A 27,548-nucleotide genomic window follows, 5' to 3' on the forward strand; every position below is an offset into this window, starting at 1 on the left:
AAGAGCCTTCTTCAATACAAGTGAAAGACAAGTAACAATACTCCTGGAAGACAAGACTGAGGCCCTGTTCTCAAGGGACTCATGTTGTCGTGGAGAGAATTACCCGTATCACATACATTGGTATACATGATGCCTGTCTCAGACAAGCACAGCTCAAAGGATTTAGAACCGGGGCAGGTGGGAGACAGAGAAAATCCCTTCATGCAAATGACAGAACAAAAGCACAAAGATGAGAAAGCATGTATTATTTTCAGGGAACCAAATTCAGCTCAGCATGCCTGCAGCACGAGAAGAAAGGAGGCAGCGGCAGGAGAGGAGCGGGGCAGGAATGAGGAGCCCTGCAGGCTACTTCTGGGCCTCACTCCCCTGGGATGCGCACCTTTGCACAGATGTAAAACAAGAGTCAAATTCGTGTGGCCAGCTGACTAGGGAAGGGAAGGCAGATCAGAGAAAGACAAGACTAAAGGTAAACTGCTTTTGAATATAAAATTGTTATTATATATGGGCTTACAGCATGATTTTAAACCATAAATCATTTTAAAAAAGGTACTGAGCATTTTGTAGAAACTTTGGCATAAAAAGATTGTGTAAAGCTTCCCAGTAAGTGGTTTTTAATTAAGTCAAAAGGGATAAACAGGCAAATGGAAAAACTGAGGTCTCTTGGTATTTCAACAGAATTTCATCAGACACCCTAAAAAAAGGCTCATGTCCCAATTTAGCTGTGTAAAAGTGGGGAACATTTACCCTGGTATTCTGCTTTTCAGTGAGGCTCATTTATTTCTAAAATAAAAGATATCACTCATCTTACTTATCTTATGTAAAAGCCAAATAAGCTATATAAAAACACATCGTGTGCCCTGAAACACTACATAAATATAATGCATTTTTTGTAAATATATTTTTTAAATCTCTGATATAAGGGATGGCTTTGTGGTGCAGTGGTTAAAAATGCCACCTGCAATGCTGGCATTCCATATGGGACCAGTTCATGTCTTGGCTGCTTTACTTCTGATCCAGATCCCTGCTAATGGCCTAGGAAAAGCAGTAGAAGATGACCCAGATATTTGGGCCCTTGTCACTCATGTGGGAGATCTGGATGAAGCTCCTGACTTCTGGCTTCAGCCTGGCTCTGTATTGGCTGTTGTGACCATCTGGAGAGTGAACCAACAGATAAAAGATCTCTCTCTCTTCCTCTCACTTTCTCTGTCTCTTCATCTTTATCTCTGTAACTGACTTTCAAGTAAATAAAAAAAAATCTCTAAAATAAGTAAAGCAAACAGCAAGTCAACAAGACTGAAAAGCTATTACTAAACCACTTCTATAAAGGGACAATATAAGTTTTGTCACAGACAACAACTGGGAATACTACATTAAATATTAAATGAAGAACAGCAGGCCCGTAATGATAGCATCTTCTTATTCTACTATTTTTTCTCCCTAGAACTCCCACTAGCATTAATAATAGCAGGTAATGTGTAACTTAGCATGCTGAGAGTATAGCATTAACCTCCCTCTACTAACAGAGATGGTGCACATAACTTTTTGCAAAGCGAGAGATCAATTTCTCTTTTGTTAGCAACCATATACTGATGCAAACACACCTTCCACATTGTGCTGGTCAAATGGGAATGAAACTAAAATTTGAGAGTTCCTTGGATAAATGACTGATTCTAGGACTAGAACAAGACTTACAAAACATGAGCCTGGAGAATCTTGTAGTGCCACAAAGTAAGGACTTGCAAAAACAAAGAACTCCTGCCCTTCACCAGTGAGGTACGTCACAGTGTCAAAAGTCCATCAAGAAAGCTCCCAGTGGCCAAAGCTGGAACTATGTAGCAACAAAATAAAGTAGCACTGGGTTATAACCCCAGTATGAAATAAACATCCATGACATACTGATTGAAATGAGTAATTGAATAAATAATTGAGAGGAGAGACCATTCCCCTGGACAGAAAATCCCACATAATTTACTTATATACACTTCCTTCAAGGAAATGGAGCATAACTCCCTGCTCTGTAAGTATGGGCTACACAGGGTGACCTCCTCCCAAAGAATACATTATACAGATGGAGAGTCCTGACAAACACTCCCTCAGCCAGAGGCCCAAGGTCAATAACAGCAGTGGTAAGTCATGTTGAGAGTACATACCCTTGACATCATATGATGAACACATCCCTTTATCTTTGTGTTTGTTCTTCCAGTTATCTGTCACTCCGGTCTAATCATGAGAAAAACATGACACAAATCCCAGTACAGGGGTATTATACAAATACATCTGACCAGTATTCTCAAAACTCTCAAGGTCAAAAACAAGGAAAGTCATTGGGGGTTTGTGGCAGTGTATTCTTAGCACTTACACAATTAAATGTTGCTGTTTGTGTATTTAGGAAATATGTAAACACATCCAAGTCTTGATTCAGATGTTCAAATCAAATGCAAAAGTTTAACTTTCAGCTTGCTTCTAAGATAGGAACCAGTTTTAAAATTGTATGTTATTTATATAGAGAGTTTTAAACTAAAAAGGTTCATCTGAGGCTGGTGCTATTGCACAGAGGTTAAGCTACTGCTTACTATGTCCACATCCCATATTGGAGTACAGGTTCAAGCTCTGGCTTCTCTGCTGCTGATCCAGCTTCCTGTTAATTCACCTGCAAAGATAATGGAAGATGGCCAAGGTGCATTGGTCCCTAATACCCACTGGATGGAGTTTCTGGCTCCTGACTACAGCCTGGACCAGCCCTGACAGTCATTGCCATTTGGAGGGTGAACCAAATGTATCTCCCTCTCCCTGTCATTCTGCCTTTTTATATAAACAAATGAATCTTTAAGAACAGTAATTTAAAATCAGGCAAATATATGAAGGTAAATGAATGAAAACATTCTGACAAACCATGTGGCAAATATTCTACGCTCCTTCTCAAATGTTGAAGTGGCAGTACATGAGATGAACTAAATTACAGTCCCAAATTTGAAATTTGAAATTTAGTTCATCTCAAAATGCTTTTTCACCTAATAATTCATGACAGCACTGTGAGATCTGAAGTCCACTCATACTTGAAGCATTTTCCTCTAATAAATAAAAACATATGTGGCTTTCAAGAAAGGTATGCTTTCCTATAGGTTCTCCAACCAGATGTCACTTTTCATACTCAAAGATATGAAGAAAGATGAACATGAAACTGATGAGAATGAAATTAAAGAGTAGCAAAGGAAGTAGAAATGAAGGTATGGGGCTGGTGATGTGGCATAGCAGGTAAACCAGCCAACTGCAGTGCCAGCATCCCATATTGGCACCAGTTCGTGTCCCTGCTGCTCCTCTTCTGATCCAGCTCTCTGCTATGGCCTGGGAAAGCAGTGGAAGATAGCCCAAGTTCTCGGGCCCCCTGCACCCATGTGGGAGACCTGGAAGAAGCTCCTGGCTCCTGGCTTCAGATTGGCCCAGCTCTGGCCATTGCAGCCAATTGGGGAGTGAACTAGCAGATGGAAGACCACCCCCCCCCCCAGCCTCTCCTCCACTCTCTGTGTACTCTGACTTTCAAATAAACAAATAAAATATTAAAAAAAAAATAAATGGAGGTATGAGAATACTTGGCTTAACAACAATAAAAGAACAAGACTTGCGTGTATTTAAAATGGTCATTGTTATCTAGAAATCTGTTAAAAATGTTTCTGGAGTAGCATAAATAAGCCTCACCCCACACAGTAAGTAAACAGAGCCAGCATAAACGAAAATGTCAAGATTTGGAAAGACAACTATGAGGAATACCTGGAGAACTCCACCAGAGGGTCAGAAATATTTTTCAAAAGGACCATATAGTACAGGCTGATGGTCTGGGGAAGGCTAAAAACTGCTCTTCTTCCTCTGCCTACCATTGGTTTTCAATAGCAGAGGATATTGAGAGTATAGTATTCTAGCTGGTCTATTCCTTTTGAGAATGTTTTGAGTCACAGTGATAAGATGTTTGAAATCAGGTCAGAATTCAATATAATCAGTGTTCATTTGTCTTGGTTGCCTAATTACAGGCTGTATCCTGAGAGTGTGGTTTGCTGCTCTGCCTACTCCAGCAGGAAAGATCCATTGCATGATCTGCTTGAGGATACCCAAATAAAGCACTTGCCATCATTTTGTTCTTCAACTTTTTGATTTGAAGTCTTGCTTGTATAAATATCAATATCTCTGAGAGGAATATCAGTGAGGTGGGAAATACATGTGGTACCTGAAGGGTGGGGTTAGGTTAAATAAAGAAAAAGTCAGGTTTTCTATGAAACTAAGCAAAGTGTCAAAGTTGAGTTACACAAACCTCCCTGTGGCTGGTGTCAATGTATATTGTAAGTGTGATGTATGCTGCAGGGCTCAGTGATACACATGCTTCTTAGGACCTATCCATCTGGCTTTTCAATCCACTGGGATGACAGCAAGGCTCTGGCAGAGGTGGCAGTCATTTCCGGGTCCCCTCATCCTTCTACTCTGGCTAACTCCCCATCCCTCCACTTTGTAACCTAAGTAGAAATGGAGGCAGTAGTGCCTTCCCCCCAATTCAGGGTTCAATTAATTACTCAAATAATCCCCACAATGTATGCCTATTCTAGAAATTTTCTTCACAAAGTTTATTTCACTGTGTGCCTTCAGGTACCCTGCCTGGTAGATACTATCCCCATTTTACAAAAGAGAAGAGATTTTCTGAAAGTCGCACAGCTAAAAAGTGATGGTTTGAATTTGTTCACTTGTATCTCAAAGTCCTTGCATTTTCATGTTGGGTCTCATGCAATTACCATGATCACCAGCATTGTCCATAGGGAAGATTACCCTTCAGTTAATATTGCATGCCCCATCCTTGCTACTGTCATCTACCATCCTCCAAAACTATACCAACCTTCTTATCAGGCTGATTTGATTCCTTCCCAGGGTGATTCCTTATTTTCATTTATTGCTTTGTTTTGAGAAGAGTTAAATCAAGATAAAATATCAAAATTGTGGCCATTTTTGAGGAACAAAACTCCTTGGATGTCAACATGCCCCAAATATTTACAGAGCTATTTGATATGTCATAAGTGCAATACCTAGAAATAAATTGCTACCATTTTCTTTCACAAGAAACTATAAAGACTGGAAAAGAAGAAGTTTTCAGAAATAAATGAAAAATCTGACTTGCTATGCATTAAAAATGGTAATGTAATACTAATTTGCCCTGCTATATGTAGCCATTTTTCAGTCAGCTGCTTTTTTAATGTTCAGAGTTCCATTTAAATCAATAACACTTACTTGGCTTTCTTCAGCAGAGGGCATTTGCATTCCAATAAAACACACACACATACACCCACACACACAAAATGGGGGTGGAAATGAGGCAGCCATTTCCTGTCCTAAGATTCAAATCCACTTTACTTTTCTGAAAACATGATTCAAGCTATCCAACAATAATTTAATTGACTGTTCTGTAAATTACATGGCAAACTATCATAAAAACACCAATGAAATGCGTGTGGGCTTTCAGTCATCTGGAATCATTTTTCTGATAATCTTCAGATCTTTCTACTTTGTATAATTATAAAGCACTATTTCATTCAGGGTAATGGAAAAGTCTGTTTTCTATGCATGCTATACATAATAAATTTATGGCTTAGTACAGATAAAAATTGTAGACTGCATAAGATTTCTGAAATATAACACTGCATCTAACGAAAGTGCTTATGGCAACTTCTGGTTTGAAAGGATTGGTTAAATGGTTGCATTGAAGGAGATCGGTGTCAACTAGAGTGGGATTCTTGTAGGGCAGAACTCCTAATCCTGTTCTGTATGAATTGTTTAATACAGACTCAGATAAAAATACCAAAGGTAAGTTTATCTTATCTGTGGATGACACATTATTGAAGTAATTGAAAATAAAGTAGATAATAGAATCAAACTATGAAATATGACATATTGATGTAATAGCTTGCCTCTAACAATAGGAAATTCAATTGGGATGACTGACTTGCTTTTTGAAAAAACAAGCATATGATTTTAAAATGAGGAATGAATTGTAAATAATATGGAAAGCAGTACGTGAAAAGGCTTGAGAATTTTGAATTTATAGTCACCTCACTCTCTGTCAACAATCAATAAGGCTGCTAGAGAAAGTAATAAGATTTCATGTTGCATTGGTAGAATTAAATTATCTGGGTTGAAAGAAGTATCAGGCATAATTGAGTTCTTCACTCTGTTCCAGTGAGACCACACTTTAAATATTAGGCTGATTTTAAATGACACAGTCAAAACGAAGCTTACCAAAGGAGATCAAGAGTGAATGCAAAAGGACTGCATGGCTTACATAATTGACATTAAGATATTTAAACTGGAAAAACTAAGTCAAAAGTGATACAAGAAGCTGCTAAACATGTTGAAACATTTAGGTATATGATATTTATATTTTTATTATTTTATTTTTTATGTATAGAACAAAACGAAGAACCTATGAATGCAAATTTCTAAGAGGCCTCAGTAGTAATGATATTTCTAGTAGTCAGACTGCCCAGGAAGAAACTAGATGTCCTCAGGGAATGATTCTTTTACCAACAGTAAACAGCTGGGTGTATATTTAAATTATTTGAAATATCTTTTATGAATACTATTTATATCACACAGATTATGTAAAGGCCCTACAGATACGAGAGTGAAAAATAAAAAATACTGTTATTGTTTACATATAGATAATTTCTGATCAAATTGGAAAGATAATAAATGAACAATCAGACATTGTAATTACTTGTAATCAAAGGCTATAGAGAAATTATGACTCTAGAGAGGGCCAATAAAGAATACATAACCCTAGAGAGTTTTGAATGAAGGGAACCTCTTTTGAGGAAGTCACCTTTGGACAAAAGGACTGAATAATGAGTCATAATTGGCTGGACGAAGATTAAGAAAAATAAGAGTCAGAAGAGAAGAGTGTAAAGCTAAGAAAGAATGTGCTCTTTTCCTGATTCAGGAAGTGTCTTGGTACATTTAGAAGCTGACAGAATTCCAGTGTGCCTGGGACCCATTAGATGAGGCCAAGAGAGGTAGATTGGAGCCACAAGGCAATAACCCTTGAAAACCATTTTCTGGAATAGAATTATTATCTAAGGTCAACGGAAAGGAATTAAAGGGTTTCAGCCAATGATGTGACATAATCACTTCTGTGTTTTTTGAAAGTTCAGTTTGGCTACAATGTAGAACATGAATGGGGGTGAGAGGAGAAAAACTGAATAGGGAGTGACCATCTGTATCCTAACCTAACAAAGAGACAACTTTGACTTGAAATCTGATCATGGAAATGGAGACACCAGAAGAAGATAGATGGCAGAAATACTAAAGGGTGCAATCCACAAGACTTGGTGCTCAACTGTTAAAATCAATGAGGTTGAGGAAGAGGTCATTGTACATTCCTAATGTGCAAGCAGATGAAAATCCCTCTTCCTAAGAATAGAGAAGAGAAATTTTTATGTGGACAAAATCAAAAGGCCAGTTCTACATGTGATAGTTTGACCTTAGTATCGCCATGAGACTTTGATATTTTAAGGTGATTTGATATCAGAATCTGATCAATTTCCAGATCTATGAAACAAGAATTACCCATAACTTTTGAGTATCTGACTTCACTCTAGACCTAATAAATGAGAATCCTCAAGAGAACACAGCCAATTTAATGCTCTGAGGTTACAAGCAATGGAAAAATTCAGTCATCTAGTATAATTAAAGTAGTTAAACTTTAAACTCCTTTACAACTTTGAGTGCCTAAAATGTTATAAGTGTAAAGATTGTCAGAACAAGCATTAGCTCAATTATCACTTTCTAGGAGTGAATTTTCCATATAGTCCATGAGACACCTTTACAGAGAGAAAGCCATATGTGGATCCTTCTACTTACATTGCCGTGTTTGTATCATATAATTCTGCCAACTTGCTCATAAACTAATTGATCCAGAAACTAGGCCCTGGGTAAAGGCAACAACCTAGTAGTTCCAGTTGTCTATCCAGCCTAACTGATGCACAAATATGGGTGAAAATTAATTTGCCAAATCACATTTTCTCTTTGACCAGAAGGAAGTGGGGAGAAATTAAAAATAAAAAATAGAAGTCATGGGGACACACAAGTCGAGGAGAATCAGGCAGAGAGCAAAGCAAAGAGAAACAGCAGCAGAGTCGCCAGTATGACCATCAGTAGAACGAGTGTAAGTAATACTTGTTTCTGAGTGGGTGACAACGTGACTGGATTCCACCAAATCATTAAAGTGCAATTCTTCAAAGATTTTTTGAATACCTACTGTGCGTCAGTTGCTGGAGCTACTCAAACAATGCCTTGTTTTGGACACCTTGGTCTAGGTACACCATGGTGAGGATTATGCAACAAATAAGAAGATGGATAATGCTGATGAGAAAGACCAGTTGCTGTGTAAGATAACTGGTTTAAGAAAGGAAGATTTCATTGAGGAGATAACATTCATTGAGCCACCTATGAGAGCACAAAGGAAAGTGTATTTCAAGCACAGAACATAGAAAACACAAACTCTACAAACTGGAAGTGTGTTTCTGATGTTTTAAAATATTGGACATGTCCATGAGGTTGGATCTCAATGAACAACAGGCAGTATGAAAGGAGATCAGATTCAGGGCTTTCAGGAGCTTGCAAATTATGATTGAATTTTCAACTTCATTCTGAATATCATTGAGACTTTTGATCAGGGTGATGCCATGATCATACTGGAGGCTTAGAGGAATTACTGTCACTTCTTTTCTTTTTTTTTTTTTTTAAACTTTTATTTAATGCATATAAATTTCCAAAGTACGACTTATGGATTACAATGGCTTCCCCCCTATACCGTCCCTCCCACCCACAACCCTCCCCTTTCCCACTCCCTCTCCCCTTCCATTCACATCAAGATTCATTTTTGATTATCTTAATATACAGAAGATCAGCTTAGTATACATCAAGTATGGATTTCAACAGTTTGCTCCCACACAGAAACATAAAGTGAAAAATAATAGATGATTTTTTTTAAATGATGATGAAATCAGAGCAGACCTATTGTCATGTTTAATCCCAGTGAGAGTCAAGTTGGGAATTGATAATTTCTTTTTTTTTTTTTTTTTACAGAGGATCAGTTTAGTATGCATTAAGTAAGGATTTCAACAGTTTGCACCCCCATAGAAACACAAAGTGAAATATATTGTTTGAGTACTCGTTATAGCATTAAATCTCAATGTACAGCACATTAAGGATAGAGATCCTACATGAGGAGTAAGTGCACAGTGACTCCTGTTGTTGACTTTACCAATTGACACTCCTGTCTATGGTGTCACTTCTGAGTAGTGATCGCATTGTAGAGGTGCATGAGAGAAAGCAGTGAGACCAGGAAAAGGCTACTTCTAGTCCAGGCTAGAAAGGGCAGTGGGTTGAACAAGACAAAACGCAATTGAAGAGATGGAAGGTGGCCAGATGAGGAATGCAACCTGAAATTACAGCTCTCAATAGTAGATCATGGATTGAATGGGAGAGGAGTCAAAGATTATACAAGATGTTTGTTCTCAACAGACAAATAATTATTGAATTGGAAAAAATCAGCAAAAGAGCAAGTGAGTTTGATTTTGGCCATATTAAAATTGAGAAGTCCAAGGACATTCAAGTGAAGAAATTTGGTTCGTAGGTGGAAAGGGGAGCCTGAAGTTCAGGATGTATATTAGGACTGGCGTTATGAATTTGGGAGATACCAGTATATCAGTCCTGGTAGTATGCCTGTTAAAAAGTTTTCCATTGATCCATTTCTCTCCATTTTGTGAAATCCTCCCCTCATCACAAGACATAATCAGAAACACCATAACGGTTGAAAAAGGGAAGAATGAATGGATTTAGGAGATAGGCTATTTCTGTATATCAATTCATATGAAATAGCATAAGTAGGATGCAGTATCTGCCCTGCGACATTGACCCCTGTATCCAGTAACTCCTTACAATCTACACAGACACAAAAAGGAAGGAGTTCTCCTGGTTTGTTTATTTTAATTAACCAGTTGGCCAATGGGTTTTTCATGAAGCCTGGTTGACCTTTTTGTCAAAAAATTTTTTTTCAGAACTTTAATCACATCTGCTGATTCCGGCTAACATTTTTACTCTTAACAAGTATATTTTCCACTGCACTGTGAAGAATTCTGCATTTCAGAGCAATTGGATTACTCTGTTTAGCATTTCAATAACATTTCCTTTGTTCAATTCATCTTTCTTGTGATTGAAACTTCTTAATGTGCTCACAATGCACCATATGTTATCGTTGCTTAATTTTGTCTTGAAATATTCATTGCTAGCTCTTATGGAAAGATAAGCTGAATAAAACATGTTGTTTTAGCTTTCAGTTTTATCATCAGCGGCTTTAGCAAGTTATTTACTGGTTATAAACAAGGACCAATGCAACTTTTCATATCACTCTGGTATCCTCTTGACAGAATCACTGTACTTTCTCAAGTCTTTAACATGACCAGAAATACACGTCATTGAATCACCATCTTAGGAGAACTGCCAGTGTAAGCTTATATGAAGAATGTACAATAGAATCAACTTCCTTAACTCATAAGAAGGGGATCTGATATTCTTATGATATTTGAGAGCTAAATATAATGAATGTCATGGGTCCTCAGGGCTTTCAGTTTAAGATTTTCCTTTAAAAATAATGGTATTATCCTCTGAGGATGTGAGAACAGCATTACTTTATTCAGCTTAAGCTAATCTAAAATAGAACAGAGGAAATAAATAAATGATGAAACATATCTTTCATTCTTGCCTCTTCATGCCAAAACTGATAATGCCTTCAAAGAACAAAATCATTTCCAACGAGGAAAATATCTTAAAATGATTGCACTTATGTCCAGAGAGGGATGTCTAACAGGTTCAACAATTACCAAAGAAAAGAACAACAATGCTAAAGATTGTATTATTTATTGCAGTCTTACAAACAAGCAAACATTGTGTTTTATGGCTGCACAGGAAGGAAGTTTACTGCAAGCAGCTATTAATGTGTCCATTTATATCCCACCTCCCTGAAAAAGCCCCAAATCTAGAGGGAATACAGAGTGGAAAATTTCACTCCCAATTTAGACATCTCTCTGAACTCCAGAGGAAACTACTCAGCTGGCCTCTCATGCAGTTGAAACTGAGCTGGGTGACTGGATGATGAACCCTGGGGCCAGCAGCCCAAGTGCCAGACTGGAACATGAGCTACTGCATTGAACAGACTCTGCCTCGTGTCAGGAGCATTTTTGTGTGAGGAATCAAAGAAGCCGTCCCTGGAAGCAGTGTTGGTCAAAATACTGATACATTTAGAAGTTATTTCAGCAGTTCCCCTTGGGAGGAAAATTCTGGAAAAGTGAGAGTCTGACTAACACTCTTAGTTGCTGTTGCAACAGCTGTTACATGTACAGCAAATAACTGTTTGGGCTCCTTAGAGCTGCTCCCAACACATGACACTGCTGCAACACTTTATATGAAGTCTCTCCAAAATTCAAGTTACTCTGCTTTGCTTACACCAGGAAAAACGAATGACAATTAACTGCCAACACTGGGGAAGAGTAATCGGGACTTCTGGAAAAAATCTTTCCAAAGAAAATATGTGAGTAAGGGTAAAAAAAAAAAAAAAAAGCAAACAACTTTGTCATTATTTTGTAAATGCTCAATTTCCATGCTGACATTCTGAGATCCCTAATTATTACTTCTTCAACTGCCTGTTTTACTTTTGACAAAATTAACTTTAACTTTTAAATAAAGTATGTAAGTGAGCATGACACTACAGCAGTGTAGAGTTGAGCCTAGATCAAGCTGTGGTCAAACACAAGGCAGCCTATGAGGCATGGCTCACCACTCATAACCCAAAACAGTACCCGAACAGTACCTTTCATGGCAGGTGGTGTGTACACGCTCTGCTTCCTTTGTTTAGGGGATGCATTCTGTGACTGTGGAAAGAGAAGGGAAAAAAGTAAAAGGCTTACATTTTGATAAAAATATAATGTCAACAGAACTCTGAGCAGGATACATATTGCCATGTTTCAAAGAGCTTTCTGATTCCACCCAGCCCCCATTGTAACATGAAACCCTAATCAATGAGAATTTATGTACAAGTCCATTGATATCTCAGATTTAAGTAATAAAAACTACTTTATGTATGAGTTTAGTTTTCAAAACATTCTCACTTACTCTCTCACCAAATGTTCCAAAAAGTTTTGTGAGATACTGTTTGCTATTTTATCCGTTCTGTATTTTCTTCTTTAATTATTGCTTTAAGCCCAATTCTGAAATTGTGGGAATGGATTATAGCTGCCACTTGGTCAGTATTTGTTCCATTTCTTGATGCAAGTCTATGCACTTCTTTATATTTCTGTGCATAATATAATGTCAGCTCCCGGCCGGCGCCGCGGCTCACTAGGCTAATCCTCCGCCTTGCGGCGCTGGCACATGGGGTTCTAGTCCCAGTTGGGGCGCCGGATTCTGTCCCGGTTGCCCCTCTTCCAGGCCAGCTCTCTGCTGTGGCCAGGGAGTGCAGTGGAGGATGGCCCAGGTGCTTGGGCCCTGCACTCCATGGGAGACCAGGAAAAGCACCTGGCTCCTGGCTCCTGCCATCGGATCAGCACGGTGCGCCAGCCGCAGCGCGCCTGCCGCGGCGGCCATTGGAGGGTGAACCAACGGCAAAGGAAGACCTTTCTCTCTGTCTCTCTCTCTCACTGTCCACTCTGCCTGTCAAAAAATAAAAAAGAAATAAATGTCAGCTCCCTTTGCTTTCTCTAGTTCCTGTTTTCTATCTGGACTCCTAAATGTGTATGCCAAAGAGATAGAAAGTGACATCTTTCAGACTAGTTTCTAGGTTTAAATCTAAATATACTTATCTTTTTAAAACTTTTTAATGTATGTATGTATGTATTTCAAAAGCAGAGTGACAGTAACAGAGAGATCGTCTATCCACTTGTTCACTCCCCAAACACCCACAACAGCTGCAGATGGGACAGGTTGAAGCCAGGAGCCAGGAACTCAAGCCAGGTCTTTCACATAGGTGGAAGGGACTCAATCAAATGAGCCATCACCTGCTGCCTCCCTGGGTGTGCAATAATAGAAATCTGGAATTACAAGTAGAGCTGATACTCGAACATGGGATGGGTGCATCCCAAACAGCATGTTAACCACTGTGTCAAAGGCCCACTCCCGAAGACATTTCTTGGTGGATCTCCTGGATCTTGTCATCCAGGCTTTAGAGGACTTCAGCCTCCCCAGACTTGGACTTGGGGTCCACTTTCACTCACACCAGAAGACCCATTAAAAGATGTTTGCCCCTATGCCCACCATCTCCTTGCTTCACGATTCCAACATTGCCTAGCCCTAGATTGTAGTTCTCACACACAATCCTTCACTAAATGGAAATTGTCACTATCATACCTTGCCATTGTGTGTTATTAGAATTTCTGCAAGGGAAAGCATTTACAGGTAGAGAATCAAGGTAACCAAGGGGCATAGCTTTTAATGTCACCGTTTTATTGTTTCTTCAGTCAGAAAAAGAAGCATAAGTAAATAATTTTCACCATAGTTATATTCATATTGCATTTTATTGCATCAAATTAAGATAGTTTAATTGATTTGAATACATAAACAAAAATTATGTAAAATATAAGCAAACTTACTTCTCCTTGAGTGTTAGTCGCTCTCTTGTCATCTATTTCTGCAACAAAAGGTATAATTTATTAGAATTTTAATTTCTTCTTTGAAATACACATATTAACACTTTCAGCAACACATATCAAAATGGTTTAATAACTCCATTTCTTACATAGCAACTATGGCTCAGAGCTGCAAAGGGGAGATCAATAATGGTAATGATTTCATTCTGAGACAACCTTTTTCTCAAGGTGTAAAAAATAATAATAATTTTAAGAAGCATTCCTGTTAACAGCCCAGATATTACCTACCTTCCAGGAATTCAGAAAGGGGACCTAGGAAATGACTCTTGGGACAACCATTGGTGACATCAACCTCACAACTTGAAAACATCAGCGACATGCTTTTCTCCTTGGTTTTGCTGCTGCTGCCACTGTGGATTCACTGTAGCCTCTGGAAAATTCCCTCTGAGTGTTGTCACTAACCAGAAGAAATTTCCTTTCCCACTCAGCCTAAGTCACACAACTCTAAGGAAGCTGGCACACTTTCTTTCATATCCTCCTCAAAAGAACCAATTAGTCAATTAAGTATTTCTTAGGACAATGCTGAAGCAACCTATACAGTCTGTGGACAAAACAGTTGTGAGGAAGGGTGGGTTAGAGGAAGAAGAGCTCACATCGGTCCCTTCCACAGAGGGAGGACATTCTGGGCGGGGCTTTTTCCTACCGCTTCACCCACATTGCATGGATTCTAACTCTGAGCTTCTTGACCCAGGCATCTTTCTCTGACCCTTTATGCTAGTTCTAAGGCTAAAGAGCTAATACATTGGGACAAAAATTGAATGAGGACTTCATCAATGAATAGCTACTTGAAGATAATGACATAGATATATAGAGATTGAAATGAAAACATACACTATATAAGTGAAAAATATTTCAAAATTACATGTGTGGCATTTTTATTTTGTGAATAATAACTACATATAGCTAGAGAGATGCATATATATGCATAGGTTACCAATATGTTAACTGTAGTTATCTCTGGGTCACTGAATAACACTTCATGTTTTGTACCTATCTATATACTGTTTGTTCTTATTTTGCAATAAAGAGAAGAATGTATATAAGCTTGTGGATAGACACACATTTATATGTATATGCATGTGTGTGTGTGTGTGTGTGTGTGTGTGTATAAAATGCAGAAAAAATTCTATATAAATCCAACCATGGATGAAGTTGATATTTCATATAGTAAAAGACCAAATTGTCAAACAGCTAGAAGGAAACTATATAATTATTGTTTATTCTAATATGAAATATTAGTTATGGAACCTTAAAGAGGTCATAGAAAAACATATAATAAATTTAACTACTTTATGTAATAGAAAAGAGACAGGAAACTTTTGGTTTAGGATAGTAATTACAATATACTTATGAAATCACTGAAGGTAGCGGGCAGCTGTAAATAAATCAAATTGAATAGTTCTATCAATGAAAAATCATTAGTCACAAATATTTCATCAAATATGTAATAGCACATATGTTGTGATCCATTGGATTATTAAATATCAATGAGGTTCCTTTTTTGGTAAATAAATAAAATATCTGTATCATGAAAAAGGATTGAGAAAATTCAATTCTGTATTCTTGAAATTGAAAAGTGAAAGTTAAATGACTCAAGACAAAGTGATTCACAAAAATATACAAAGCAGTAACAGAAAAGGTGACAATTTTCTTAAGATCCTATGATTTTGAACACATTTATATTTTCCTTAATAGATTGCTACTAAGTTGTGGAGGGAGCTTACTCTTCTCTGTCCCCCAAGCACTTCACATACACACACATACACACACACATACACACACACACATTACACTACATTACATTTTTGGAGGGCACAAACACACTTGGACAGCAGAAACCCAGTATTTTCTATAGGTTATACCAAATAATCTGTGACAAAAAAGACCCCCCCCCAAAAAAAACATTTGCAAACATCATCTGTACTTTTCAAAAGAAAAAAAAAACACAACAACAACAACAACAAAACAGATAATGATAGTGTCTGCATGTTCTCTTCAGGATCTCAAATTATGGCCCATGGCCAGCCAGAGTAGCATTCAGAAATACTATAACCTCATGGATTCTTATAGCAGATGCCCATCTAGAAATTGTTCAGCTTACTCACTAAAACAGAAAAAATACTATTTTGGAGCAGCAAAGTAATGCTAACTGATGAAAAGTTTGTTAGCTGAGTATTCATGATCAAAACCAGCAAATTTTCTGTTTACCTGCCCCAGATTTATCTTATCTATATTTTTCCTCTCTGAAAGTCCATTTGATTTGAGCAAATGAATTCCTTAATTTAGGAGAAAAAAATGTACAAGTCATTACATTGAAGGAATTTGAGTATGAAGATAGGTATAAAATGTTCTAGTATATTCTAAGCATTTGCTAGAATAGTACCTTCCTAATCTAATCTTTACTAGAAGCCCCAAGTTCAAAGCAGAGCCTTTTTAAAATGTATCCCCTCTTTGCAATTTTTTCTGTAATTCTTTAATTTCTTTATTGCACTTATTTAAAGGTTTACTTAGATCTATTTTACAGTTTTGGCATCCTAACCATTGTAGTATTTGTAGCATATAGTGAATTAAAGCTTTATTAACATCTATCTTTATTCTAGTGGGAAGTATATACCAGAGAGCATGTTGCCTTTTAATTCTTTTCTTTTCTACAAACAGCTCAACATTGCATAAGGCATTAACCCTTTCTTCTACACTAACATTCTGCTTGATTAAAATTCTACAAGGCAATGGACATTTTGGAGGTTATGAGACTAAGTGCTCTTCTATAAAATTAGGAATACAGCAATCATTAGCAGGACCACCAGGAAGCTCCAGCTTGTAGTTCCCATCAAACCTAAAACCACCAAGAGGACTGCAGCTGTCCTTCTCATGCCTTGCTGAGACAGACCTTCTGCTGTGACCTTATCAGCCAGCTGAAGTGGCCTTGGTCTCGTCATCTTGGGGCTGGCGCTGTGGCATAGTAGGCGATGCCTCTGCCCACTACATGTCCTGGCTGCTCCTCTTCTGATCCAGCTCTCTGCCTATGGTCTGGGAAGATGACCCTAGTGCTTGGGCCCCTGCACCTGCATGGGAGACCCAGAAAAAGCTCCTGGCTCCTGACTTCAGACTGTCCCAGCACTGGCCATTGTGGCCTTTTGTGGAGTGAACCAGAGGATGGAAGATGTTTCTCTCTGTCTCTCCCTCTCTCTGTATGTAGCTCTACCTCTCAAATAAATAAATAAAATATTTTCTTAAAAAAAAAAAAAGAGAGAAGTCTGGGGAACTGTCATAGCCAAGAGGAATCTAAGGAGACTTGTTAACTACATGTAATAGGGTATTCTAGATGGGATCCTAGTCCACAAAAGTGGCATCAGATAGAACTAATGAAGTTTGAATTAAATACGGACTTCAATTAGTAAAGATATATCAATATTTGATAATTAATTATCATAATGTAATATTTTAACTAGTGTAATATGTCCATAACAGAGATATTATGTGTAAATAAGAGAATTTCGGGTCTTAGTGTGTTTTTTTTTTAAATTTAAGATTTATTTTGATTTATTTGAAATAAATAGAGTTACACAGAGAGAAAGACAGAGAGAGCAAGAATGAGAGAGATTCCAGATGCTGGTTCATTCCCAAATGGCTGCAATGGCCAGGGATGTGCCAAGCTCAAGCCAGGAGCTAGGACCTTCATCCAGATTTTCTACATGGGTGGCAGAGGCCCAAGCAATTGGGCCATCTTTCCCTGCTTTCCTATGCACATTAGCAGGGAGCTGGATTGGGAGTGGAGTAGCAAGGACTTGAACCATTGCCCATATGGGAAGTCAGTGTCACAGGCTGCAGCTTTACCTGCTATGCCACAATGCAGGTCCCTCAATGTGTTCTATGTCCTTATTTTCCTTTCTTCTTTTTTTTTAAATCCAAAACTCTCTTTTAAAATATTGTCTATTTTTAATTTTTTGAAAATTTATTTGAGAGGCAGAGAGAGAGCTCCAACCAATTGATTCATTCTCCAAATGCCTAGAAGGGCCATGAGTTGGGCTGTGGCTAAAGCCAGAAGCCAGGAATGCAGTCCATACTCCCCAATCCAAGCAAATGAAATACTTAATCTTATTAAAAATGAAAGTAAGTGAAATAGTGAGAAAGAAAGCCATGAAAATATCATTTTAAGAAATGCTATGCATAGCCAATTAAAAACATAGAGGAAAAAGTAGGAATAAACTTAGTAAAAAATAAAAAATTGAGTTGAAATTGTTGAATGCTGATACTAGCAGAGATGTGTTAATAGAAAAATTACATGTCCAGTGATAATAAGAGCCCTTCACTTGGATTTATTTGCTGATTGAAGGGGAGAAGAGATGGAACAAAGTATAATAGAAAATAGTATTCCCAGCATGGTGCTTCTGTGTGATTGTTCTTCATATCCTGAACTTCCTTCCTTCATGCCTGACACTACCATCTTTCAGGATTTTGTGCAAATGGCATCTCCCAACCCTGCCTCCCCAGTTCCAACTGGAAGCCATGGCCCCCTCCCCACCTCTCCCAGCCACACACACACAATAGCACCTGTATCTGTGTCTCAGCATGTCTAATAGTGCTAATAGTATTGTAATGTGATCATCAGCATCTTACCTCCCCAGACGACCTGAAAGGAATCGTATTAGCCTCCATGCCCGATTATCTTACAGATGTAGCACAGTGGCATCCTTGGCACACAATAACAGCTTGTCACATAAATATATCATAATGTGAGTGTTTCATAAAACAAGTCCATCTGTTTGCTGCTTATCTATTGTACAAAATACAATAGTATGGCAAGTACTTGCTCATAGTAGCTGCTAAATACTTTTTTAACAAATAAGTATTTGATTTGAAAACTTTTTAAGGCAGAAATTATGACTTCTATTTTAAAACCACTTTACTAGGCCCAAGACATTGCTAGAGTTCTCAGATTCTAATAAATATTACCTAATTGGTTCAAATGGGAATTATAGAAGGAAAAAAGTTTGCTGTGCTGTTTTTCTAGAAGATTTCTGGATCAAATCTTATATGTGAGTATATGTGTGTGTGTATAAAGGAAATTATAAATAAGTGTTAGTCAAATTTAATGTATTCTTTTCTAGAAATCAGTCTCAGGCAATTACTATAAATGTCAAAATTTATTTGGGATATTGGCTGCAGGAGAGCACTTGCCCATATATAGACATTGATTTCTTGGAATAAACCTCAAAGATACAGAATTTTGATGAAATGAGATAGCAGAGGGTCACTTGAGTCTTTATTTTAGGCAGTTATTTTGAAATGAGAGGTGGAATGTCAGTTTAGAGGAAATTGGAGGACTTCCAATGAAAACAGTGTTCCAAGTTCATGCTTTGAAGACTCCTAGGCCCAAAAGCCATAGCAATGACAGATGAAATATAAAAAGAGATGACTCAAAAGAAAAAGCCACAATCAAAAGTTAGTGAAACATCTCTAAGGACCATAAAGATGAAAAGGCAAACTGTTACAAGCAGAGAAGTAACCCTGGGCCTTAGTCTACAGATCCAGAAGCAGGCCACGACAACTTGGTAAAGGGACTAACTTCATGAAGAGGAAAGAAAAGTCGGGCTTACTGCCTGCTGCCTGGAACCAGAAGCAGGGCTCTCTCGTCTGTGTTAAGAGCACTTCTCTCTGTACCCAGAGAGCCAGGAGAAAGCAGATGACTTGGGACCAGCCACCATGAACTGCCTCCATGACAGCCCCTGCTTTATTTTTTACCATCACGGTAGGATAGGAGTCCTTGAGACCCAATTAAGACCTCTTCCTAGAGTAAAGGACTATAGGGGCTTGAACGAAAAAAATCTTAAAAACATTACAAAGGAATGGTGAGAACAAAGGGAGAAAGTGGTCACTCATGAAGAATTGAAACTGAAATTTCAAAACAGGAGAAAAGGGAAATTTAAGAGTAACACCCCAAAATCAAGTGGAAGACAAATTTCCTTCAGATGAAGTGAAAACTTCACAGCAATTTGAAAATGTCTTTAAAATGCATTTATTTGTAACAAAGACACAAAGAAAGTTAAATGCATTTTTAAAAAGTAGGAAATATTATAACAGAAATAGGTTAAAGTGAAACAACAGATACAAAAAGAAGCAATCAGAAATATAAAATTATAGTCATGTAAATAAAAACCTCAAAAAAGGGTGAAAAACTCTAGTCTGAGCTAAGTATAGCTAAAAACCTTAAGATAGATAGATACAGATATGGATATATCTCCCTACATATCCTTACTATAGCTATAGCTATCTCATTATATAAGGACTTGGATATGATTTGAACCTCAAAAGTAGGCATTACTAGATTAGTGTCTTCCTTAAGAAACTGGGTTAGTTCTCCCAAGGGTGGATTAGGAAGCCAGTGTTGTGGTATAGCTTGTAAAACTACCATCTACAACACTGGAATCCCATATGGGTACCAATTTAAGCCCTGGCTGCTCCACTTCTGATCAAACTCCCTGCTAATGACCTGGGGAAAGCAGAGGAAGATGGCCCAAATATTTGGGCCCCTGCCACCCATGTGGGAGACCTTGTAGAAACTCCTGGTTCCTGGCTTCAGCCTGGCCCTGTCTTGGCCATTGCAGCCATCTGGGGAGTGAAGCAGCAGATGGAAGATTCTCTCTCTCTCTCCCTTTCTCTCTCTCTCTCCCTCCCCCCCCCACTCTGTTTCTCTGACTTTCAAATAATAAGTAAATAAATGTTTAAATTACTCATGGGAGTAATTTAAGGTTCTCAGGACCAGATTAGGTACCAAAACTCTGGGCTGTTCCAAAGCAGATCAACCTCTGTCTTCTCCCTGTATGAGCCTGCTTCCCTTCTGCTTTTTGACTATGAACTGATGTAGCATGAGACCCTTACCAGGAGCTGAGCTGATGCTAATGGAATGTTCTTGGGGTCCTCAGACCGTGAACCAAAATAGACTTTTTCTCTTTACAAATTGCCCAGCCTTACGTGTTTTGTTTTAGCTGTCAAAAATGGATGAAGGCAAATATGTGCAGAGAGAAGTCAGACCAGCATGGACTTGGGGACTCAAACAGTGAGTTCTTGGGTTTTCTTTTTGACTCATATATCCTGGACTAGATGCTAGAGAAGCCTACAATCTAAAAATGCTAATGGGAACAGACAAAAATAAAAAACACAAAGTCCAAAACCTCCCAAGAAAGCCTATCCTCTCCAGCGAAAGGATCAGAAGAGCAGCGGGAGAGTACTACAGAAAAAGTTTAGCAATAACTGTTCAACTCACTATGGAGGTGTGTGCGGGCGGGGGGGATGGCCACTGCCACTCCTGTCAGCAAAGTCTGAATGGGGAATCTAGATGTCTGTGTTCACCTAGCTGCGCGGCGACACCCCTCCCTCTGCTGGGGAACTGCCTTAGACAACACCTGAGAGCCCTCGAGGCGATGATGCTCCTGCTGACATTAGGTCAAATGGGAACCTTGACGTCTATCCCTACTCAGCAAAAATGAAATGATGCCCCTCTCCTCAACTCTGTTGGAGGAATCCAAATGGGATTGCAGTGTAAGGAGCCATCAGGAGAGAAATAACACCTTACCAACAGGAAAAAGGGATTGTAAAATAGCAGCCTCTGATCAAAATTCGTGAGGCCAGAAGGAAATTGCACATGAGCTGCTGAACAAAAAGAGCTGTCACTCAAGAATCCCGTATCCATTGAAAAAATACTCATGAAACGAAGGAGAAACAAAGGAATAGGAAAACAGAGAATCTGCAACACACCAACCTTAAAAGAATAGTTAAAAAAAAAAAAAACACACCTATCTATCCAGAGGCAAATAACTTAAAAAAGGATTCTTGCAATATCAGGAAGGAAGAGAATGATGAAAAGAACAAATATATGAGTAATATCACAGACTTTAACTTTCATCTTTTCTATATAATTTTATTGTGAGTACAAAAAATTATAATACTGTCTGACTCACTTCTCAATTTACATGGAGGAAGTATTTAAAACAATCATGTAGGGTCCTGAGCTGTGGTGTAGCGGGTAATGCCGCGACCTGCAGTGCCAGCATCCCATATGGGCGCCAGTTTGAGTCCCGGCTGCTCCTCTTCCGGTCCAGCTCTCTGCTGTGGCCTGAGAAAGCAGTAGAAGATGGCCCAAGACCTTGGGCCCCTGCACCCACATGGGAGACCCAGAAAAAAGCTCCTGGCTCTTGGCTTCAGATCTGCACAGCTCCAGCCATTGCAGTCAATTGGGGAGTGAACCAGTGGATGGAAGACCTCTCTCTCTGCCTCTCATTCTCTCTGTATAACTCTGTCTTTCAAAAAAATAAATAAATCGTTTTTAAAAATCATGTAAATAAGAAGGTAAAGGGAAATAAACTTTCTACAGTTTATGTGAAATGGTAAAATGCTGGTACCAGAAGACTGTAGTAAGTTATGTGTGTGTGTGTGTGTGTGTGTGTGTATTTGACAGGCAGAGTGAGAGAGAGAGACAGAGAGAAAGGTCTTCCTTTGCCGTTGGTTCACCCCCCAATGGCCTCTGTGGCCGGCATGCTTCGGCCTGCGCACCACACTGATCCGAAGCCAGGAGCCAGGTGCTTCTCCTGGTCTCCCATGCGGGTGCAGGACCCAAGGACTTGGGCCATCCTCCACTGCACTCCCAGGCCATAGCAGAGAGCTGGACTGGTAGAGGAGCAACCAGGACAGAATCCAGTGCCACGACCGGGACTAGAATCCAGGGTGGCAGTGCCACAGGCGGAGGATTAGCCTAGTGAGCCGCAGCGCCGGCAGTTATGTATATTTAATAGCACAATCACAGCTATACAAAGTTATACAAAGAATTACATGAAGAAATTCAGTAAAATAAAACACTAAAAGATGAATGAAAATAGAATTATAAAAGCATTCAAATAATGTATAGAGTAGGGAAAAGAAAGCAGAAACAAAGAGTATAAACAAACAAAAACTAAAATCACAGACTAAAACTCTAACATATCAGTAATTACACTAAACAAAAGTAGTCTAAAAACATCAATTAAAAGATACTAGTTTTTAACTTCTTTGTATTTCAGGCATGGAAAGCCAAGACACTCTGGCAAAAAAAAAAAAAAAAAAAAAAAAACACCTAAATGAAAGATCTCTGTGAGTGAGATCCCAGTGGAAAGGACAGGTCTTCAAAGAAGGAGGTACCTTTCTCTGAAGGGAGGAGAGAACCTCCACTTTGACTATGACCTTGTCTAAACAAGATAAGAGTTGGAGAACTCAGAGGGCTTCCATGGCCTTGGAAACTCATGACTGGAGCATAGGGAGATTACTGATGCCATAGACAGGAGTGTCAATTGGTAAAGTCAACAACAGGAGTCACTGTGCACTTACTCCTCATGTAGGATCTCTATCCTTAATGTGCTGTACATTGAGATTTAATGCTATAACGAGTACTCAAACAATATATTTCACTTTGTGTTTCTATGGGGGTGCAAACTGTTGAAATCCTTACTTAATGCATACTAAACTGATCCTCTGTAAAAAAAAAAAAAAGAAAAAGAAAAAAAAAAAGAAATTATCAATTCCCAACTTGACTCTCACTGGGATTAAACATGACAATAGGTCTGCTCTGATTTCATCATCATTTAAAAAAATCATCTATTATTTTTCACTTTATGTTTCTGTGTGGGAGCAAACTGTTGAAATCCTTACTTAATGTATACTAAGCTGATCTTCTGTATATTAAGATAATCGAAAATGAATCTTGATGTGAATGGAAGGGGAGAGGGAGTGGGAAAGGGGAGGGTTGTGGGTGGGAGGGACGGTATGGGGGGGGAAGCCATTGTAATCCATAAGTCGTACTTTGGAAATTTATATGCATTAAATAAAAGTTTAAAAAAAAAAGATTTATGATTTAAAATGCTAAATGTTTCTTGGGCCAGCATTGTTAAGAAACAATTTTGTGTTCAAAAGTTCAGACTGAGACTAAGTCAGCAGGTGCAGTGGAGGTAGGAGGTAATTCAGTCCTAAAGACCAGAATTAGGATTTCAAACTACAGTACAAATGAGCATGGTGCTGGAAATGGATGGTGAAGATCAACTTTCATGAAATTAAGCATTAGGATCAGGCAAATGGGATCCTACTGACAGTGAGTGAGGGCCGGCTCCGCGGCTCACTAGGCTAATCCTCCGCCTTGCAGCGCCAGCACACGGGGTTCTAGTCCTGGTCGGGGTGCCGGATTCTGTCCCGGTTGCCCCTCTTCCAGGCCAGCCCTCTGCTGTGGCCAGGGAGTGCAGTGGAGGATGGCCCAGGTGCTTGGGCCCTGCACCCCATGGGAGACCAGGAAAAGCACCTGGCTCCTGGCTTTGGATTAGCGTGATGTGCTGGCCGCAGCGCTCCGCCCGCGGCGGCCATTGGAGGGTGAACCAACGGCAAAGGAAGACCTTTCTCTCTGTCTCTCTCTCTCACTATCCACTCTGCCCATCAAAAAAAAAAAAAAAGCAAGTGAGAGCTCATGCTGTAAGAGATAGACACCAAAAGACAGCAGACACTGCAGGGACATGCACAGAATGAGGAATATCAACAGAAAAACAGAACACTTTTCTTATTACTAAATTTTGAGGCTTTGCCTGGAGTAATAGGGACCATTTCACAGCAGGCCAATGTTACCACTCATCAGAACTAAAAAAGTAAAATAAATCATAAAAGACATGCAGACCTCAAGAAGAGAGACAACTACAGAGATTAGAGAGATTTCAGAGTGACAGGCTAAGGATTCTTATTTGGCCCGAGGAAGAGGACCACTACAAGGGAACGAGGAATCCAGAGGGTGTTCTGCCAGTTGTGTGAGATTAGAGACTGAAGAATTGAGGGGCTTCAACGTACAATTGCCTCCACCTTAAAATATTTGAGAGTTCCTGAAGCTGAACAGGTGAGCAAACAAATAACACGAAAATATCCTAAAAGCTGAACATGAATTACAAAAATACAACAGACACAAAATGTAGCCCTATAACAGACACAAATATAGGTAAACTGAGTCATGTTAAAACTGAAATCCAGACTCCCCCTAGCATAGTTTATGATTGGATTTAGTGACCAGTTCCCATCTTTTATGTCTAACAAAGGAATGCATAAAGCTTTAAAGAGTTTTTAGAATATTTAAATGTTTGGGAGGCCTCTAAAATTTCTTAACCACAAGTGTCCAACCTTCAGTAAAATTACTAGGCAAAAAAAAAGATAGGATGGAAAACTAAAAGAAAATAATTCAGCAGCCTCACAATACTTTCTCAGGTATTGAAGCTAAGCAGCCAGAGGATATGATTAATATATTAACAAAACCAAAGGAAAACAAAGTAGATTAAAGGATCTTTTAATTTGAACAGAGAAAGAAAATCCATGAAAAGCTGCAACTTGATGAACTTCAACAAAGATTTGAATTTAAGAACTCAGTGGAGTATCTTAAAGGCATATTGCATACAGCAGGAGATAACAAATTTGCAAACTGGGAGAAAGGTCAGTGGAATTATCCAAAGTGAAGTACACATAAAATTAAGAAGAAAAATAGAGAACAAAAAATAAACATTTAAGATGAAACTTAAATGTGTAAAATAAGGGAAATTGGAGTTCTAGAAGGAAAGGAAGACGAGAATTACAGCCAAGATTTAAGAGCAAATAAACAAAACCACCATTTGACTGATGTAAGAACTTTAACAAATCTCTAACAGAATGGGTGGAAGAAGGAGAAAAAGACCATTAAAAAAGAAGAAAGAAAACTACACATAAACATATCACAGTAAAATTTCTTTTTGAAGAATCAACACAAAGGTTGCAAACTGTGTTTGAAGACCAAACACAAAAGAGAAAATGTTAAAAAACCACAACTTTAAATAACAGCAGAAACAAAAACATTATCTTAAAAAAGTAATAAGATGGGCCAAAACAGAAGCTAGTGGGATAACATTTATAGTTCTGAAAGAAAATATCTATTAATTCAGAATTCTATAGTCAGTATAATTATCCTTCCAAACTGGAAGTAAAATATTAAATCATATAAAAATACATTTCTTTCTTTAGATTGAAATTGACTTTGTAAATTTCCTTATGTAGTTCGTCATTTGAAAATACTGTTGCTAGACTTTTCTTTTCATCCACATAAGTCTTCGTGTGACGCTCTTACTAGGGCTGCATGCAGAGGTGACCAGCTAAACACAGTTTTTCGACTTTCTCAAGAACTTTCTCAAGAATTTCTCAAGGAGAAATTCTGGGAATGGAATAGGCAGAGACAAAGTGGAAGCTAACCTTGCATACTTCTGGACCACAGGGCATTTTACAATTATGATACAACACCCATTTCTCTTTGAATATGATAATGGAAATAAAATTCCTGACATATTTCTGATAAGAAAAGTTTGCGGTTACTTTATTAGTATAACACCATTAAGAATGTTGTGTGTATCTTTCAGATTTGTATTCTACCCCTCTTTCTAATAAATGGGGTTACTGACCTTGGTTGCAAACTAGGATGCCATACTATTTTCATTAGCTTTTCTAATTATTCTTTTCCAGTACTACCCTATCAGGAAAAAACGAATTAATTCTGTTCTGTAGTGGAATAGCAACAGAGAGCAAACAATTTATATTCCTCTTTTTGAGAGATTTAATCACAAGGAGGTTGGTGCTATCTTCGACAGTCTCAGAAGGAATTTACCATCTTATCTCTGAAAACAGCATTGAAATCTAAATTGTCACATTTCAGCAGATTCTCTATTTTTGTATTTAACAAATTTGAAGGTAGAACCTCCTTCCAGAGACCTGCGAATCACAATTATTGTCTGGATCACCTACAGTTGAACAACATAAGGAGGGGACAATCAAAGACGAAAATTCCATAGAGGGCTTTTGGTCTGCTAATTTAAGAACAATCATTGATCCAAGAGGCTTCAGAACTGAAAAGGAATAAAGCAAATACAAATGAAAGAAACTGCTGTGCCCAGCTGAGCTCTTCGTCTTGTCATTTGTCATTTCCTTGTGGTTTCAGGATTCTAGCATAGAAGCAGTCCAATTCAAGTACCAGAGAAATCTATCATGGATTTCTTACATACAGTTGAGGAATGGGATTCTCAGCATTTCTTCTGAGTTGTGCCAGATGTAATCGGACCATGCAAAATCCCCAACATAGTCATGGTGTAGCCTCTCTGCATGACTTCTCAGAATCTCCCAAATGAGCTCATAAACCCTTTGACTAAAAACCTGCTGGGGTCTCTTGGAAGCCTTTCATTTCAGGCTTCATGTTAGGCCACCAGGCAACTGTTTCAACTGTCTTCCTCTGAGCACTTAGATTTAGTCAAACTGGGGCCCAAATTGAAATGACCGGAGCAATGAATTTCTGTGCACTAAAAAGGAGGATGTGGGGGGAAGACAAACACAGAAAAAATAGTTCCACCCTAGCATGCCTCGATTGACTCCCCTGTAGTCTGGCTCCATCTTATTTATAGCTTTCCATTTTTACTTGATTAAAGTAGGAAGATAACCTAATTACCTAATATCTTTTTCTCTCTCAGCTCATCCCCCAATGGCTCATTTTAGGGGCAGCCAGGTACAAAGAATCATCTGTGAAAACAGTGAAGGAAATGACAAAGAAAGCACGAAATAGATCATGTGAGTTTGTGGAGAAAATTTCTCTGAACCAGTAATTGTCTTGTGATTGAGGTTAGAAATCTTCCAAACTACCTTTTGTTTATATTTCATAATTTCTGCTGCCACTTCCAAGCACAATAAAAGAAGAGCAAAAAAAAAAAAAAACATACAGATCATGTGAAACCTCAAAAAAATCTGTTTTCCATTAGT

General features: G+C 38.4%; 1 protein-coding gene across 1 annotated transcript in view; it reads right to left on the reverse strand.

Annotated features, from left to right (window-relative positions):
* The window catches only part of PPP1R1C (protein phosphatase 1 regulatory inhibitor subunit 1C), a 157,678-nt gene that overhangs the window by 57,361 nt on the left and 72,769 nt on the right, over positions 1-27,548 (reverse strand). Inside the window, exons 3-4 of the mRNA XM_002712322.5 lie at positions 13,674-13,711; positions 11,900-11,960 (exon numbers count right to left, since the gene is read on the reverse strand). Of these exons, the coding sequence (XP_002712368.1) occupies positions 11,900-11,960; positions 13,674-13,711 (99 nt within the window). The remainder of the gene's footprint in view (positions 1-11,899; positions 11,961-13,673; positions 13,712-27,548) is intronic.

Source organism: Oryctolagus cuniculus, chromosome 3, assembly GCF_964237555.1.
Source record: "Oryctolagus cuniculus chromosome 3, mOryCun1.1, whole genome shotgun sequence".
NCBI classification, from domain to species: Eukaryota; Metazoa; Chordata; class Mammalia; order Lagomorpha; family Leporidae; genus Oryctolagus; species Oryctolagus cuniculus.